General features: G+C 39.5%; 2 protein-coding genes and 2 long non-coding RNA genes across 4 annotated transcripts; 2 read left to right on the forward strand and 2 right to left on the reverse strand.

The window, feature by feature from the left end:
* Positions 1–1,823: 1,823 nt before the first annotated feature.
* LOC128884802 (uncharacterized) lies at positions 1,824–5,999 on the reverse strand. The gene is made up of 4 exons (XR_008459472.1): positions 3,222–5,999; positions 2,890–3,148; positions 2,497–2,803; positions 1,824–2,387 (listed from the first exon to the last, which is right to left on the reverse strand). It is a non-coding gene; the product is annotated as an uncharacterized LOC128884802 (long non-coding RNA).
* Positions 6,000–6,154: 155 nt separating this feature from the next.
* LOC128884800 (uncharacterized) lies at positions 6,155–12,551 on the forward strand. The gene is made up of 2 exons (XM_054138439.1): positions 6,155–6,392; positions 10,699–12,551. The coding sequence occupies exons 1-2, from the start codon at positions 6,278–6,280 to the stop codon at positions 11,040–11,042; spliced, it is 459 nt and encodes a 152-aa protein (XP_053994414.1). The 5' UTR covers positions 6,155–6,277; the 3' UTR covers positions 11,043–12,551.
* Positions 8,850–10,825, reverse strand: LOC128884803 (uncharacterized). Its single transcript, XR_008459473.1, has 3 exons — positions 10,685–10,825; positions 10,040–10,492; positions 8,850–9,946 (listed from the first exon to the last, which is right to left on the reverse strand). It is a non-coding gene; the product is annotated as an uncharacterized LOC128884803 (long non-coding RNA).
* LOC128884801 (myotrophin-like) lies at positions 12,356–13,986 on the forward strand. Its single transcript, XM_054138440.1, has 3 exons — positions 12,356–12,569; positions 12,831–12,941; positions 13,125–13,986. The coding sequence occupies exons 1-3, from the start codon at positions 12,501–12,503 to the stop codon at positions 13,299–13,301; spliced, it is 357 nt and encodes a 118-aa protein (XP_053994415.1). The 5' UTR covers positions 12,356–12,500; the 3' UTR covers positions 13,302–13,986.
* Positions 13,987–14,169: the final 183 nt, after the last annotated feature.

Raw genomic sequence — 14,169 nt, forward strand, 5'->3', positions numbered from 1 at the left:
AGAAAAAGTGGAATAGAACAGTTTTAGTCTCCAACCATTATGCATTGCTGACACTGAAGTTTAGAAAAACACCTCGTGGGAAAAAGTTCGTTCTATTCTATGGAAAACTGCTTGCTGCATCCACGTACACTTTACTTACAATCAGATTAGATTTTTAATTATACAGCCAGTTATGTCTTGCTGTATTCAGCAAGTATTTAGCAATTGTGAGTGCTAATTAAAAATGTAAATTAATCCACAGAAGAGTAATTTTATTATTTATTATCAATTTTATTATATGTACATACAAGTAACTACGATCAATGGAGGATGTAAGTGGGAGGGCTCAAGTGCGTTAAGTCTTTTCCATGTAAACTTGGAAACAATTTCACTCGCGCAGAGCGATTGCTGTGATAGCTTGCAGTGATAATTGAGGTATCGCAACGGTATATTAACCATTGTTCAACGTACCCAAAGTCCAGCGAAAGAATAACGGGGATCAGGCGAACCGGAAGAGGATGGGCATGGTTTTATCTGGTTGGCTGGTGCAATGAAAACAGTTTCAATTGTTTCTCGCAACTAAATTATCGCGAATAATTGCGAGTAATAACGTAGTTATTAGTGCAGGCAGTCGCAAGGATCGTTAACCCTTCGACAGCGAAATAATAATTTTAGAATCTAGTACAAGAAAATATTTTTTATATACAAACTGGCCATTCTGATATCCCAAAGTAGTAAATAACATTTCGTTCCCTGACGATTTCTACTAATAAAATACGAAAATATCGCTGCATCGTAAACTTTTGTTTTTGTTAGTTTAATTTTTATGTATACGCTACTTTTCATTTCTTTCTAACTGAAAGTTATATGTATCGAGAGAGTTCATCGACGCGTAACATCAGGAGGGGAGATTCTAACGAGCTTGTCGCCTGTTGCGACATCGTTTTCTTGGTTGTGATTTCACGCGGCACCTTTGTGTCTGCTGGCTAAAGTGAGAGAAGAAAAAAAAAAGAATCGTCGCGACTATTCAAGGATTATTCCACGCGATCTGCTTTCACCTTTCCACGATCGCCGATCAGGGAGGAGTAGAGAACGACGTCGCGAGGCCGCGTGACGCATCGCGTGAGATAAAATTTTGGAACTCTGCCCCTTTGTCTTATGTCCGGTTAGATAATGTGTAGCGGTTGTCCCAGTTAACGGAGACGACGAGATCCTTCTATTCGGTAATACGGACCCTCCTCGACTCGTTTCATTTTCGAAAACACTATATGGTACGTAGTTTCTTTTTTTAATTAATTTTTAAGTATAACGTACTTTTATCGGACAAAATATTCCATTAACGCTACATCATATGAAATGAGATTAATGTTTCTAATTTTTGTTTATTGTTAAAAAGCTACAATAACTGCTTTGGTTAAAAGTTACTACGTCGCGCAAGAGAGAACATAAGAGGTTTCCGTTAATTCTAGAACGCACACGTTATAAGCTCCAAAAGAAGTTTCCTTTCACTAAGTGTGCGTGCGTATGTATCCACGCGTGTTACGATATAATTGAAGTAGATCACTGTGCTGCTCGCATTAATGCCAAAATGCAACCATGTCCGGTTAACTCGGCTGTTGAAAATTACATCATCCTTATATCCGGCATGAAATCCCATTTGTTTTGCTTGTACGAGCAACAGGAACATGGTTCGGGGTAGCTGCGCGTTTACGCAATGGAATTCTTGCTGGTATTAAAACGGCAGAGTATAGTAAACTGAAACTAAGAGAAGAATGTACTTGAAGACTAGAGCAGATTGGATAAGAGGATGAAATATAATGAGCAGTAGCTCTGCATACCTCCTGCAATCCTTGTTACTTGGCGACCATCCACTGGTCTACTATTAATCCATGTTGCAGTAACGAAGGATTACCTTTTAGGAACCTAAAACAGAAGCCTAAATAATGTTTATAACCGTCTATATACCAGGGACCATTGATCATGTTCTACCATCTACCACAGGAGACTCAACGTTGGAAGAACTACTCGAGGAAACCGTAGGACTCTAATTTTACACGTTGTTTATACGAAGCTATAATAAACAACATCAGGGGTTTCACCAGTTGACGGAAAATGTTGTCTGGGTCCGCTCAAGTCGGCGGTTGTGATTCGTCCGTGGCGAGTTTCTCCTCTTCTTGCACGCGACCGAGGTCTAAACGTCATCAGCGTTTTCGTTGGCGATTGGGGAGAAACTCGCGATCAGCGAAGAGTCGTTGGAAGAGAAAGCGAGAGAAGGAATCATCGGAGGAAGCTTTGGCAACGATAAAGACGCAGTCGCAGGTGAAATCGGACGATGAGAGGAAGATTGGAAATGATATCATCGGGATATCAACAATCCTGTCGAATGGACGCGCTGGGGCGTTAACACTCTGTAACATAAGTTCTCGGTATAGTACCAGTACCATCGTCCGATATCAAGCTTGAAACAATATAGATAAGTATAAATGAAAAAAGAGTTTCTTTGAATTAATCTTTTACCTAGAAAATTGATCATAGAATGTAGCGGTGAAAGTGAAGCGCGCGATAGAAATCTTTATCACGTTTCTGCACATCAAATAGAAACCACGGGCGATAATTAAAAATCGTTTGCAATTAAGATGTAAAGTAACATTCTAATCATCGAAGCCTGGATCATACTAGTAGAAGACTTTCTCTGTTCGATAATGGTATCTTCCACGAACAAGTTATATTATCGTGATAAAGTAGCTTCCATTTTTTTCTTATTGTTAGTTACTGCTTACGTTATCCGTGTGATGTATCGTTTCTGTGGCTGGGACTGGTTATGCTAAAAAGAAAGACCGAGTCAAAATAGGAATAAATTAATAGTTTGAAATATAAATAAGAGGACGTAAACAAAGTGTAAAAACTCACCAATTGACTGAGCCAGACCAAATAAAAACACGAAGCGTCCGACTAAAGATAAATGCTTGTAGTATTCTTCCATTATAACGAAAAGAAGAATAAACATCGAACAAACAATCCACCTTGGAAATTTTTTATAACACTAGTGATGGATTACGCATCATCTCAGGAGTTTGGTGATCCCAAGTGCGTCATCAGCATTTCTGATGGTCTGGTTCATCTCCAGACCTGAGTTCTCAGGCTTCCAACAAAGATCCAGATAGTAAAACTAAAAAAGAATTCAAGAAATATTACAATTGCTATTTTTCTATATAACATTCAAGTGCAAACTTTCTCTGTACTTTGTTACGAACGAAGATAATATTTGTTCGGTCCGTTAATCATTATTTGTTGATTCGAAGGTCCCGAAAATATTCGAGGCCCGACGTAATTCCTCGAACGAGTCAAACATTCGGTTTCCAGGAAGAGAGCAGCACGATTGTTGACGGCTTTGCCCGGCCAAAAACAACGTCCACGCAGAGATGACAGATTTTAACGCTTGGAATAACACGAACTTGCTCCGAACCGGTGATTCAGAAGGTTACAGTCGCTTCACCTGGAGCAAGGATACTAGCGAAGCAACTTTCCCTTTCTTCTTCGCTTTCCTACCAAACGATTTTACCGCATCGTAGAGCGCCTGATGATTTCATCTTGCTAAATTAGAGCCCCAGACGAATGAGACACAATTGATTAAATGTTTCCAATTGGTCGATTCTTAAATGAAATTCTAACGGGTTAAGGTTGGATTCAGACGAGCATTATTGTACTTGCTTCGATGGAAGTCGCGCAAACACGTGTGCGGGAACGCTTTCTGCGAGAGTTATGAGCACAGTTTGTCTACGGCTACAGTTTTGCGAAAGTGTCTAGAAAGTTCATAGGATAAATCAGATCCGTACGAGGGTAATTGACTTTCGACCGGAGTAATCGCGAATTAATGTGATTAAGGGATAGAGCCTAGCTCCACATATACAAACAATTACCTTCGTACACATTCAATTCATTCATAGAGCAACAAATTTCTTCTTTTAATTAAAAGTAGTTTAATTTTGCAACGAATATTGCCTTTCCTTCCGCCTTTATGCAATCCTAATTTCATTTATCTGATCACGATAGGCTATTGTTTACTACAGTTACGAAGTACATGGTGTACTTGTTACTTCACTTTACCAGGCATTCTGGCAAAACTGTACACGCGTATAATCATTTTTTAACGCTGGTTTTTACGCCTGTCGTAATTGTTGACAATACTATATATTATATAATTATGGATGATCGCCACGTTTCTCGCTACCACATTGTCATTGAACTGACATTTAAGGCGAGCATCTGTTACTTTCACCGCTCCTAAAGTAGAACTAGCCATTTTTCCTTCGATATTGCTCGTAATTACGGTAACTTCGGAATAATGAAGCGCCAAATAGGTCTTTTAACAACAGCGCTAATCGCTAATCGTCGACACCGTTGATCTAAGTAGAAAGAACTAATCCAATTCCAAGTTCTATTACCATTAACGCAAATGGTATCAACGATTGTCTTGCGTGAACTTATTATGCAAATCTTAATTCCTTCCTACTTGTTAGAATGGCTCAAATGGCCCGGAACGCCATTGTTATTACTTCTGCTGAACAACCGCATGTAAAACCGAACGCTGTTAATCGAAGAGATATAATAACTTTAGAAACAGCGAAAGTTGACTACAAACGGTGGCCCAACCAGGTACATACGATCGCCATCGAAGCTTCTGTATTAAGCTTGTGTACGAACACGCGGGTATCCTAATTGGCGGTCATTAGGCTCGCGGCGCGGCGCGGCGATACGCTTTTACTAGCGTATGTAATCGTCTGACGCGATGGAAACATTTCAACGTGGTCGAAAGTTTCATTTAGAAAAGTAAATCTGATCTTGTAACCAAGAAGCGAGGCGTAACAAAGCTTTGGCTACCGCAAGCATTACTTATTATTTTCGCATAGAAACCTAAAAGAGATTTTCCATCTCATAAAATTATAATCGAATTATATTAGATACGCTGCAAAGGTAGCACACAGGTGCAAAGTTAACATTATCCGCAGGAATTTCGAGTTCGCTGAACTTACAACCATTCGTTCTTCGCAACTTGAATTCTGTTCATGTTCTACGTGAGATATTATAAAGTTCACACGTAGAAACAAGCGTGTACAACAAAATGAGGGACGAAAGGGAAAACGAGTTCGCCCAGGCTCTCTTCCTTGTGCAATAAGCTTCGAGTCGCGTGACGCGTCCACGAGTGTCGTCGATCGCCTTTGTTTGCCCGCGGCAAAGTGGGCACAAGCGGATAAATTATAACAACACTCGATCGTGGAAAGCCTTGGCGATGCAAACGCCGAGATTACATTGTACGGGCACCGCTCGATTTGCATCTATCCGACTCGGTGTTCCGTGCGAATAAATTTAGTTTAATTACGGGAACGAAAGTGGCGCTTCGCGATTGCACGGGCCGAAAGACGGGACCGAGAGAGAAGTAGTAGAAGAAAGAAAAAAAACTGTGAGTGTGATCCGAACCGGTAACCCACTTTGTCATATGTATCGCGGACAAGCGGAATGCATTGGTCGTGGATCCGATTCGATTTACATATTTTCAGAGTGTGGGGAACGGATACATACATACACGCAGTGACGCGTTACGCTTTCGTGGTACCCAAGGCGAAATGGAATTTTGGGGGCCCAACTTAAAGACAGAGGAGATTTTTGAACGTAGTCTCGTCTTATTGAGACGGAGAAAGGAACAAATTGCGCGACACGAGAGGGAGATTTAGCCTGGAACGGTAACTTGTAGGTGGTACACTTAACATTCGCGACTTACAGCAGGTATTTCATGCTTTGTATGCTGTGTTAATTTTGCATAATGATTCTTTTTGTCTATCTGTATGTTAGCGGTATGTTGCTTTCTAAGTCTATCTTTTATGAAGAAAAAAGTTGCATGGTGTATACCAAAAGCGTATCGCTACTTATATATTCTAAACTAATAATAACAATAAGTTTGAAAGAGACCAGACAGATGTCTATTTCGAGTACAGGATAATGCGCTACTGCATACGCGACATAGCCTATGTACCGATGAGGTGTACATGTGTACACACATGAGAGGAGCTCGACGGTCGAGCTATGGATGGGAACGATACTTTGGTGACTGGTGGTTCAAGAGGTGAGAGACCATAATGTCTGGTGGGGACAACAGGACCCCGCCCCGTGAACGGCTATAAAATGCCGACACAAGAATCGGACCCAACCAGTCTTAATCGGTACACGAAGGCTCTCTTTTCCCTTCTTACTTCGATAGGCTCGGATTTGCTCTCCTCCCTATCCGCATCTTCTTGAGACCATGAAGCTCGTTCCGATCTTGTTGCTCGTTGTCGCGGTTGTCTTCGCCGCCGAAGAGAAGGATGAAGAACGTCCCAAGACGTTCAGAAGGCTCATCCCTGCCGACGTTCTTCGCGGTGAGTCTCCATCTCTAGAATTTTATCAAGATTTCAAAAAAGTTCACTTGAAAATTCATGAAAAAAATATCGAGATATCGCATGCATGTCGAAGACTTCATCTGTAACGCGGAACAATTATTGGTTGGGTGCCATCAACAATTTGAGAGGGTGAAATCACCCATTGAGAATAATATAGATTCTTTTAAATAAAAAAGGTTTAATCTGTATAAAATTGGGAGTAATTCTTGAAAAGTACTCATTTTTCATTATATGTAGTTATGGCTCCAATGAAGAACGGTTTTGTGTCGAGAATCGACTGACTACCTTGATGGCGTGCGTTATTTCAAAATTTGTTCAATTCTCAGCATCGCGAGCCTCCTCGTCGTCTACCTCCTCTGTTCACTGTAACATAATTATTATTACTGTTATAAATGCGACGAGTCTGAGAGTAGCAAAATACTTCACCCCTTGAATATGAGTATAAATAATATAAAATATGTACGGAAAAAGTTGGGTTTTGTAAGTCTTCTTCGCAAGTCAACTTCTAGCTCTCCTATTCTGTGCATGAACATCAAAGTACTTTGGTCGAATCGAGGGAACCATGCGTGCATAAGTGTATCGAAAGTAGGCCATTTTTGACTACTCTACGACTTTGCGAAGACACTCAGCTTTCTCAGAATGACGACTCATTGTAAAAAGAAAATGACCGAAAGCGCATACGTCACTGTCTAGAAAAAAAAACCTTATTCGACACCTCCTCCAGAATCTGTTCTCTAATTAACTTACATTTTAAAAGTCTCGAGTGCATAATCATCGAAAGCTGATTTATACATAATAACTCGTAGCACCACCAACTTTCAAATAAATTCCAAGTCGAAATCGTCTAGTATAATTCAGGTACCAATTTCTCCTCGCGTCGTTCCGACTCTCGCCTCGTCTATAAACCATTCGAGCGCAATTTACAACAGAATCGCGATCATCTGCCAGTTCTGGTTTAATTTCATTCGCGACTTCCACCTGTTTTATCGACTCTCGCCTCATCGGTAAGCCAGTTGAGCGCAGTTTCATTAATTCCAACCGCAATTCCTGCTTTTACAGCTTTCCATTCACAATTAAAGGAGAGCCTTGAAAACGAGACGCTTTTCACCCTACCATTATACTTGGCTGTCGTGTCTCGTCCATCGAACCGAGACCGTTTCTAACGTAAGATAAACGCATTCTTCTCTTTTTTCCCTCATTTCGAAGAAACGATGATTTGTTCCCGGCGACAAGCGTGTCCGTAGATCCTGATTCACCGTTACGTACAATTTCGAGCTGACACGCGCTCGAATAAATAGGAAACGGTAGTCAAGATCATCGGGACCAGCGTGAAAGTTTTCATGGTATAAACTCTCGTTTGTTCTGACCATAAGTATCCCCGCAACCTGATTCGCTTCGTTTCTCGACTCGGTTCTTCTTTATACGGCACGCCCTGCATCGACGCGACGGTCGCAGCTCCGGCTTCAAGGTAAATTACCTTTTACGAAATCCGCGCCCGCAACCTGGAATTAATCGCGTTACGAGGCGTTGAACAACATCTTTCGTAGATTCGAGGTCGATCGATCGATCGATACAAATCAGTTCCAAGTTTGATCAGAAGAATTTAGCGTCTTTGTTACTCCTAGCGCGTGAATCATTTTACGCGTCATTAACTGTTTCTCAATCGACAAGATTATTTATCTCGTTTTTCTTTTAGCCCTGTTTCCTTTGTGTCTTGCATCCATTTCCTACCTCGCGACATTAACACATTCCTTATCATAACGTTTCTTTTTTATAACAGAGTTATCCGTGTCGCCCTACTTTTATTTCACAATGAAACGCAGTTCATCGTGACTAATCATCGCCTATGATGACGCTTGAAGCGCGTAAATACGTAACGGAATAGGAAGCGAATTATAATGCGTCTTATCTCGCGGAAATCACGAGCGAATAAACTCTAGCGTAGTTATTTCGCTACAGGTGTTTATCTCACAATCAGTGAATTATCAACGCTCGCTTTTTTCCAGTACGCCTGAACTGGTTGTCGCGGTTAATTAATCAACGAACGTTCTTCGACAGCGTCCTTGCCCATTCTGATTCACACGGTATCGTGGATCAGGCCGCAAGCACCATGGCCCAGATATTCCGTATGTTTTACTCCGTACCTAGATACCGATGAATAATCGAATCGGTCCACGACTGGATCGCTTCAGGCCCGAACACGGTGTTAGGTACGTTTATATCCGTTGTCGCGTGCCTCGTGCACCGATTACATACTACTTGTACGCACGCAAAATAAGGATAACGAGACGAGCTCGCGTTGCGAAATTTGAACAGGTGGTTGGATGGATCGATTCAGTCGATTTTTGCAATTAGACACCGGCTATCATAGCTGGACGTTTCCAACGATGTTAGTCCTTACGGAATCTAAAATAAATAGAGACTATAATACTTTGACAAACAATTGGTACATTCTTATTATTAAGACAATTCAAACTAACATGAAGGTTTCCTTTAGTGGCAAATATTACAGGTTTCGTTGGCAATCTTTTAGATCAGACCACGTTCAGATTTTGATCGTCAGTATACACGTAATCTGTCCAAATAACTATGATGTTCGTCTTAAAATAAACAGAATGTTACAACGACATTCATTTAACTTGGCTATCCAAGTTAACCGAGGCAAGTTAAGTTTCTCAGTCACGAACACGGTCTGGCCGTATCGTACCCGTTTCGGGTCAGGATGATCGCAGAAAGTAGAACCCTGGGCTGGGTGGTCGGTGACGAAAGCGAGGCCACGAATCAAGACGATTGTACGTTCCTGATTGTATAGTTTCAAGCGAATCGTTTACCCTTCGAATGTTCCGTGTCGTGTAATTTCGTGATTACACGATAGGCTCGAGGCTACTTTATCCCCTGATTAATTCCCCGTAACAGAAGTCTTTCTAAACGCGACACGCGCGACTGCGTCACAACAAATAACACGTCATTAGATGAAAACATCGGATGCTTATCAAAAGGATTGACAGCCTTAGCTATTTGTTAATCGGATAAATAAACGATGAGAGGTATAATTATCCCTTATCACGAACTCTCGGTTAATTAATAGCGTCCATGTATGCATCGCAATGAGATGCTTGTATTCGTACAATCAGGAGACTCGAACGCGTCTTTAGTTTCTATTTCCAATATTAATTCTTACGTACTGATGGCTTATTGTTAGTAATGGTCATTGTTGAGATCGTATACCAATAAACTTCCGCTTTTCAGAAGAATAGACATTCAGAGGAATACTTTAACGTTTGAGAGCGAATCTTGGACGTGCTAGAAGAGGTGCGCCATGAAGACTTGGCTCCTTCGAAAAAAGAAACAGCGTACTGATACGAAAGCTGACCCTTGCAAGCAGACGAATCTTAATGTCGGTGAAAGTGTACGAGTCCGTTATGAATCATGTTCTACCGCTTCCTGAAGTGGTTTTCTTCCCAATGATACGCGATGACGTTCGTTTCGCTGGTATCGTTGTTAATCTACAGCTATCTAAGGCCCCTCGATATCTAAATGTACAGAAAGGATAAAGTCATGTATAATTACAATAAATTACATGGTTCTAAAGTTACACTATCTAATGTAACGATAGGTTCGCATACCCTTACATAATGCTTGGTATTTTCGTAATCGCGAGCTTGCGAGTCGTAAAATAAAACTAGGAAGAATGTTGGAAGCACGACGATAAATTCAACGAGTGTTCGCGATAATTGCACAAGAGTCGTGACAGTGAAAGTGTTTCTCCTTGGAGTTTCCAGTCCGCGAATCACCGCCGACGAAACTTCTCCCTTGTGCTTCTAACACATTAGGACGTGTTACACAGTAGAATTCCTTTTTCACCCGCTTCTCTGTATGGGTACATCAGAAGACGCGTATCGTGTAAACAGTACGGCTAGAAACGCGCGTGTATCTAGGCACATTAGAAAGTAACGACACCTTTCACGGGTGCGTAACTCTGTATGTGGACAATGCACTCGTCGAGGAAAATGCAAGCTGCACGAGTTGTTGTCCGTCGTAAAATGAGATTTTACTTTTGCATCGTCATGCTGATTCACCTGAAATGTGAAGTTGTTCTACTATTAGTACTATTCTACTAGTAGTTCTACTATTGTAGAAGTTGGTCTACACGAATAAACTTTACACACGTGACTTTCTTCGATAGATATATAGATATAAAGACTGAACATGTTATACATATGTATATCATGTATATGATGTATGTATATCGTTATTATTATTAATAATACATGTTTTATTGTAGATTTCCCTGGCATGTGCTTCGCATCGACGAAATGCGCAACCATCGAGCCAGGAAAAACTTGGGATCTGTCGCCGTTCTGCGGACGTTCCACCTGCGTGCCGGACGATGAGGGTACTGGCCGCTTGTTCGAGCTGGTGGAAGACTGCGGGCCCCTGCCGATAGCCAACCCGAAATGCAAGCTCTCAGAGAAGACCAACAAGACCGCTCCATTCCCAGACTGTTGTCCGCAATTCGAATGCGAAGAGGGGGCGAAGCTCGAGTACCCAGAGATCCCAACTTTACCGCCACCAACAAAGATCGTTGAAGCTGACAACTCCCCGAAGGCTGCTCCACCGAAAGCTTAACTCTAAACACAGGATGCGTGGCCTCTACAAACATAATCGAACCTTTGTTGAATAGTCAACCAAACAGCAAAAACATGCAATGACCATAGAAACAATATGTCAACGAAGTTAACGCTAAACCTACCGACCTTTCATTTGTATCTATTTCTATCGCGATCTGTCAAGTAACTGGTCTTTTGCAAAGATATCTTACATAATACTGAATTCGATAATAGACGAAATCATATAAAAGATACGAAAAAACCTATGTGCTAGGTTTAGCGTGAATTACATCATTTCTCTTTCATAGCATTAACAATTTCACCCTTATTCGATCTTGAGGAACCTCCAGGAAGAAAAACCAAAATTGACGTCAAACAAAAGTACCGATTCACTGAAAATTGAAGAGAGTATAAGATTGAAGAAATTTGTCTGGAAAAATAGTTGTTGATGAAATTTATTTAAGAGAAAAGCATTGCATTGTTGGGATAGAAATTCATACCTAAAACGAAAACGCAACATATGTTGCGCATCGATGCATATTATTTCATCGCGAGGAGGCATACTACCATCGCAACTTCCTATTACCCTTCAACGTGATTCTAAATTAAAAATGAAATTTGTACGGAAGAAAAACCAAGGGTCCCTTAATGTCAGAAAATCGGCATTGTTTCACATGATCGTGTCCTACTCAGTCTCCTAGTCCCGGAAATGAGATTTAGATGCTACCGTCCTTAATTTCGCTTGTAACGATTACCCAATAGAGAACTAATTTTCTTTCATTTTCTGAAAATTGACAGTTCTACGTATGTAATGTAAAAACATGTGTGATTGTAATTATATGTAATTAAATAAATATATATTTAATTAAAGATCCATCGGTACATACCTTTCGCGCCGCGCTTTCCACGCTAGTAAGTAACTTAAGGGTGGTTTCTACTTTGCAATCATGACAAACAGGTAGTCTGGAAAATTGAAGAAAATGAAAACTCTCGATAAGATATTGCCATAAGATATCTCTTGGCAATTCCTTTAGACTTCAATGATGTCATTCAATCTTGACACTTTAATTTTCTTTATAAACACTTTCAAGGGACCTATAAATCTATAAATCTATAAATCTACAAATTTATATCAGTTTATACGAACCTTGTATTGGTTAGATAACGTAGATTATCGGCGTAACACCTCTTTATTTTCCGCATTTTTTAAATGCTTCCTTTACAATTTTCGAACGAAAGCATCCAATCATCTAACTTGATTGTATCGTCCTCGATGTTGGTATCGTAAACGGAGAAACGAACATTTCGTTTTACTGTTGCACATGTTGGCAGCACCGAAATATTCCTCCAGCGACATTCGCTATTTAACCAAATTTAATGGACGTGAGTACAAGAACCGTGAATTGATTGGAATAAACGTGAACGTTCGAGAGACTGTGCGTTCTACCAAGGAATCTTCCAGTAGTCCTTAACGAAGATGAGCGAGCTCGTTTGGGCGATAAAAAATGGTGATTTGGAGCAAGTGTGGGATATCGTTGAGAATAAGGCAAATATAAAACGTTAAATCACCTCTTTTCTTTCGTCGCTTTTTAATTGTCGGCTAATCATTAAACGTTACACTGATACCTTTCTTGGCATTTGTTGCTACGTTCGCGAATCTTTCGATAAATCTATTTTGTACGGCAAATTGTCGTTGATCTGTCAAAGTGACGGATACAAAGATTGTAGATTCTTATCGAAAGCATCACATGCATTTTTCTTGCGATCGAATGCGTACTAACCCATGTAAATATATTTCTGTTGATAGAATATTGACGTTAATCAAATGATCGACGGAAGACCACCTCTGCATTATGCAGCTGACTATGGCCAAAGCGAAGTGGTCAAATACCTTTTGGAAAAGGGTGCAAATGCAAATGTAAATATGTTTCAAGTGTTTAATCGTTACACGTGATAGAAACGTAAATTGTTCAATTTTTATTATGATTTTTGCATCAGCTAATATCAAAGTAAAGATCAACTTATTCGCTTGTGTCAATGGTTGACACGCTATTTGGAACGAGTCATACAGAAAAAAATGATACGATATATTTATGTACAGGCTACAGACAAGCATGGTATAACAACATTATTAGCAGCAATTTGGGAAGGACATACGCATTGTGTAAAATTATTGTTAGAAAAAGGAGCTAAACCAGATGGATTAACGCCAAATGGAGCCAGTTACTTGGAAGCTGCAGAGAAAGAAGAAATCAAACAGCTGCTTAAACTTTACTAGCACAAAGCCAAACAACATACAGAGCGATAATTTTTTTATTTTAGTATTTTAATGTTCCTCATAGGAGTATCACGATTGCTTTGTCTTAATTTCTTGCATATGACTAGACTATCATATTTATGCACTTTAAATTAAAAGAATATAGATACACAAATGTCATTTTATAATAATATATTGCACATCTGGAGCATATAATCATCAACTCATATTCTTATGTGGTTATTCTTAGGGATGCGAAATACGTATAATTTCAGCTTTAAAGTAGCGTATCGTACAGGTTCTTCTATACAACCGACAGGAACAAATTTATTTTTAAAGCATGTAACTACATATAGCAAAAGATATTTTGATACATTCGTAAGAAGCAGCATCGTAGTTTAAATATTTGTTATTAATTTATGAATGTTACGAATTCTTTTTATACATTTTTTTATAAACTACAATTAAAACAATAATTCAGCTTTAATTTTAATTTTTTTACAAGGAAATTATAAATATACAAAATATTCATTACTAGATTCGAGAAGTACATATATAATTTAACTGATTTTCAAAGAAGACATGTATAAATTATAGAATGAGATTAAAAAGCTATCTTTATGGTACTAATTACCTGACATGTCGCAAGAGGTTTTAAAGGTGTACAATAATCAAAAATAATAAGCCAATGCATTATTGTTATGTATGCTGTTGTACTTTATTAAACCCGAATTTATCATTTATTTAATTCGATATCGATTACCAAATGTTGCCAAAATTTATTTATCCAATGTCAATTACTAAAAATACAAAGGCTGTATTAGATTCGATGGTCCTAAAGCGTATATATATCTACAGAAAACTTATGTTTTTTATAGCTACATAAAAT

This window comes from Hylaeus volcanicus, chromosome 2, assembly GCF_026283585.1.
Source record: "Hylaeus volcanicus isolate JK05 chromosome 2, UHH_iyHylVolc1.0_haploid, whole genome shotgun sequence".
Lineage (NCBI taxonomy): Eukaryota > Metazoa > Arthropoda > Insecta > Hymenoptera > Colletidae > Hylaeus > Hylaeus volcanicus.

What these genes read in the sequence shown, in the direction of transcription:
- LOC128884800 (XM_054138439.1), top strand. Translation starts at nt 6,278, where the DNA reads ATGAAGCTCGTTCCGATCTTGTTGCTCGTTGTCGCGGTTGTCTTCGCC. An exon ending in CCCTGCCGACGTTCTTCGCG is followed by an intron (nt 6,393 to 10,698) that starts GTGAGTCTCCAT and finishes GTTTTATTGTAG; the next exon opens with ATTTCCCTGGCATGTGCTTC.
- LOC128884801 (XM_054138440.1), top strand. Translation starts at nt 12,501, where the DNA reads ATGAGCGAGCTCGTTTGGGCGATAAAAAATGGTGATTTGGAGCAAGTG. An exon ending in GGGATATCGTTGAGAATAAG is followed by an intron (nt 12,570 to 12,830) that starts GCAAATATAAAA and finishes TTCTGTTGATAG; the next exon opens with AATATTGACGTTAATCAAAT. An exon ending in AAAAGGGTGCAAATGCAAAT is followed by an intron (nt 12,942 to 13,124) that starts GTAAATATGTTT and finishes ATTTATGTACAG; the next exon opens with GCTACAGACAAGCATGGTAT.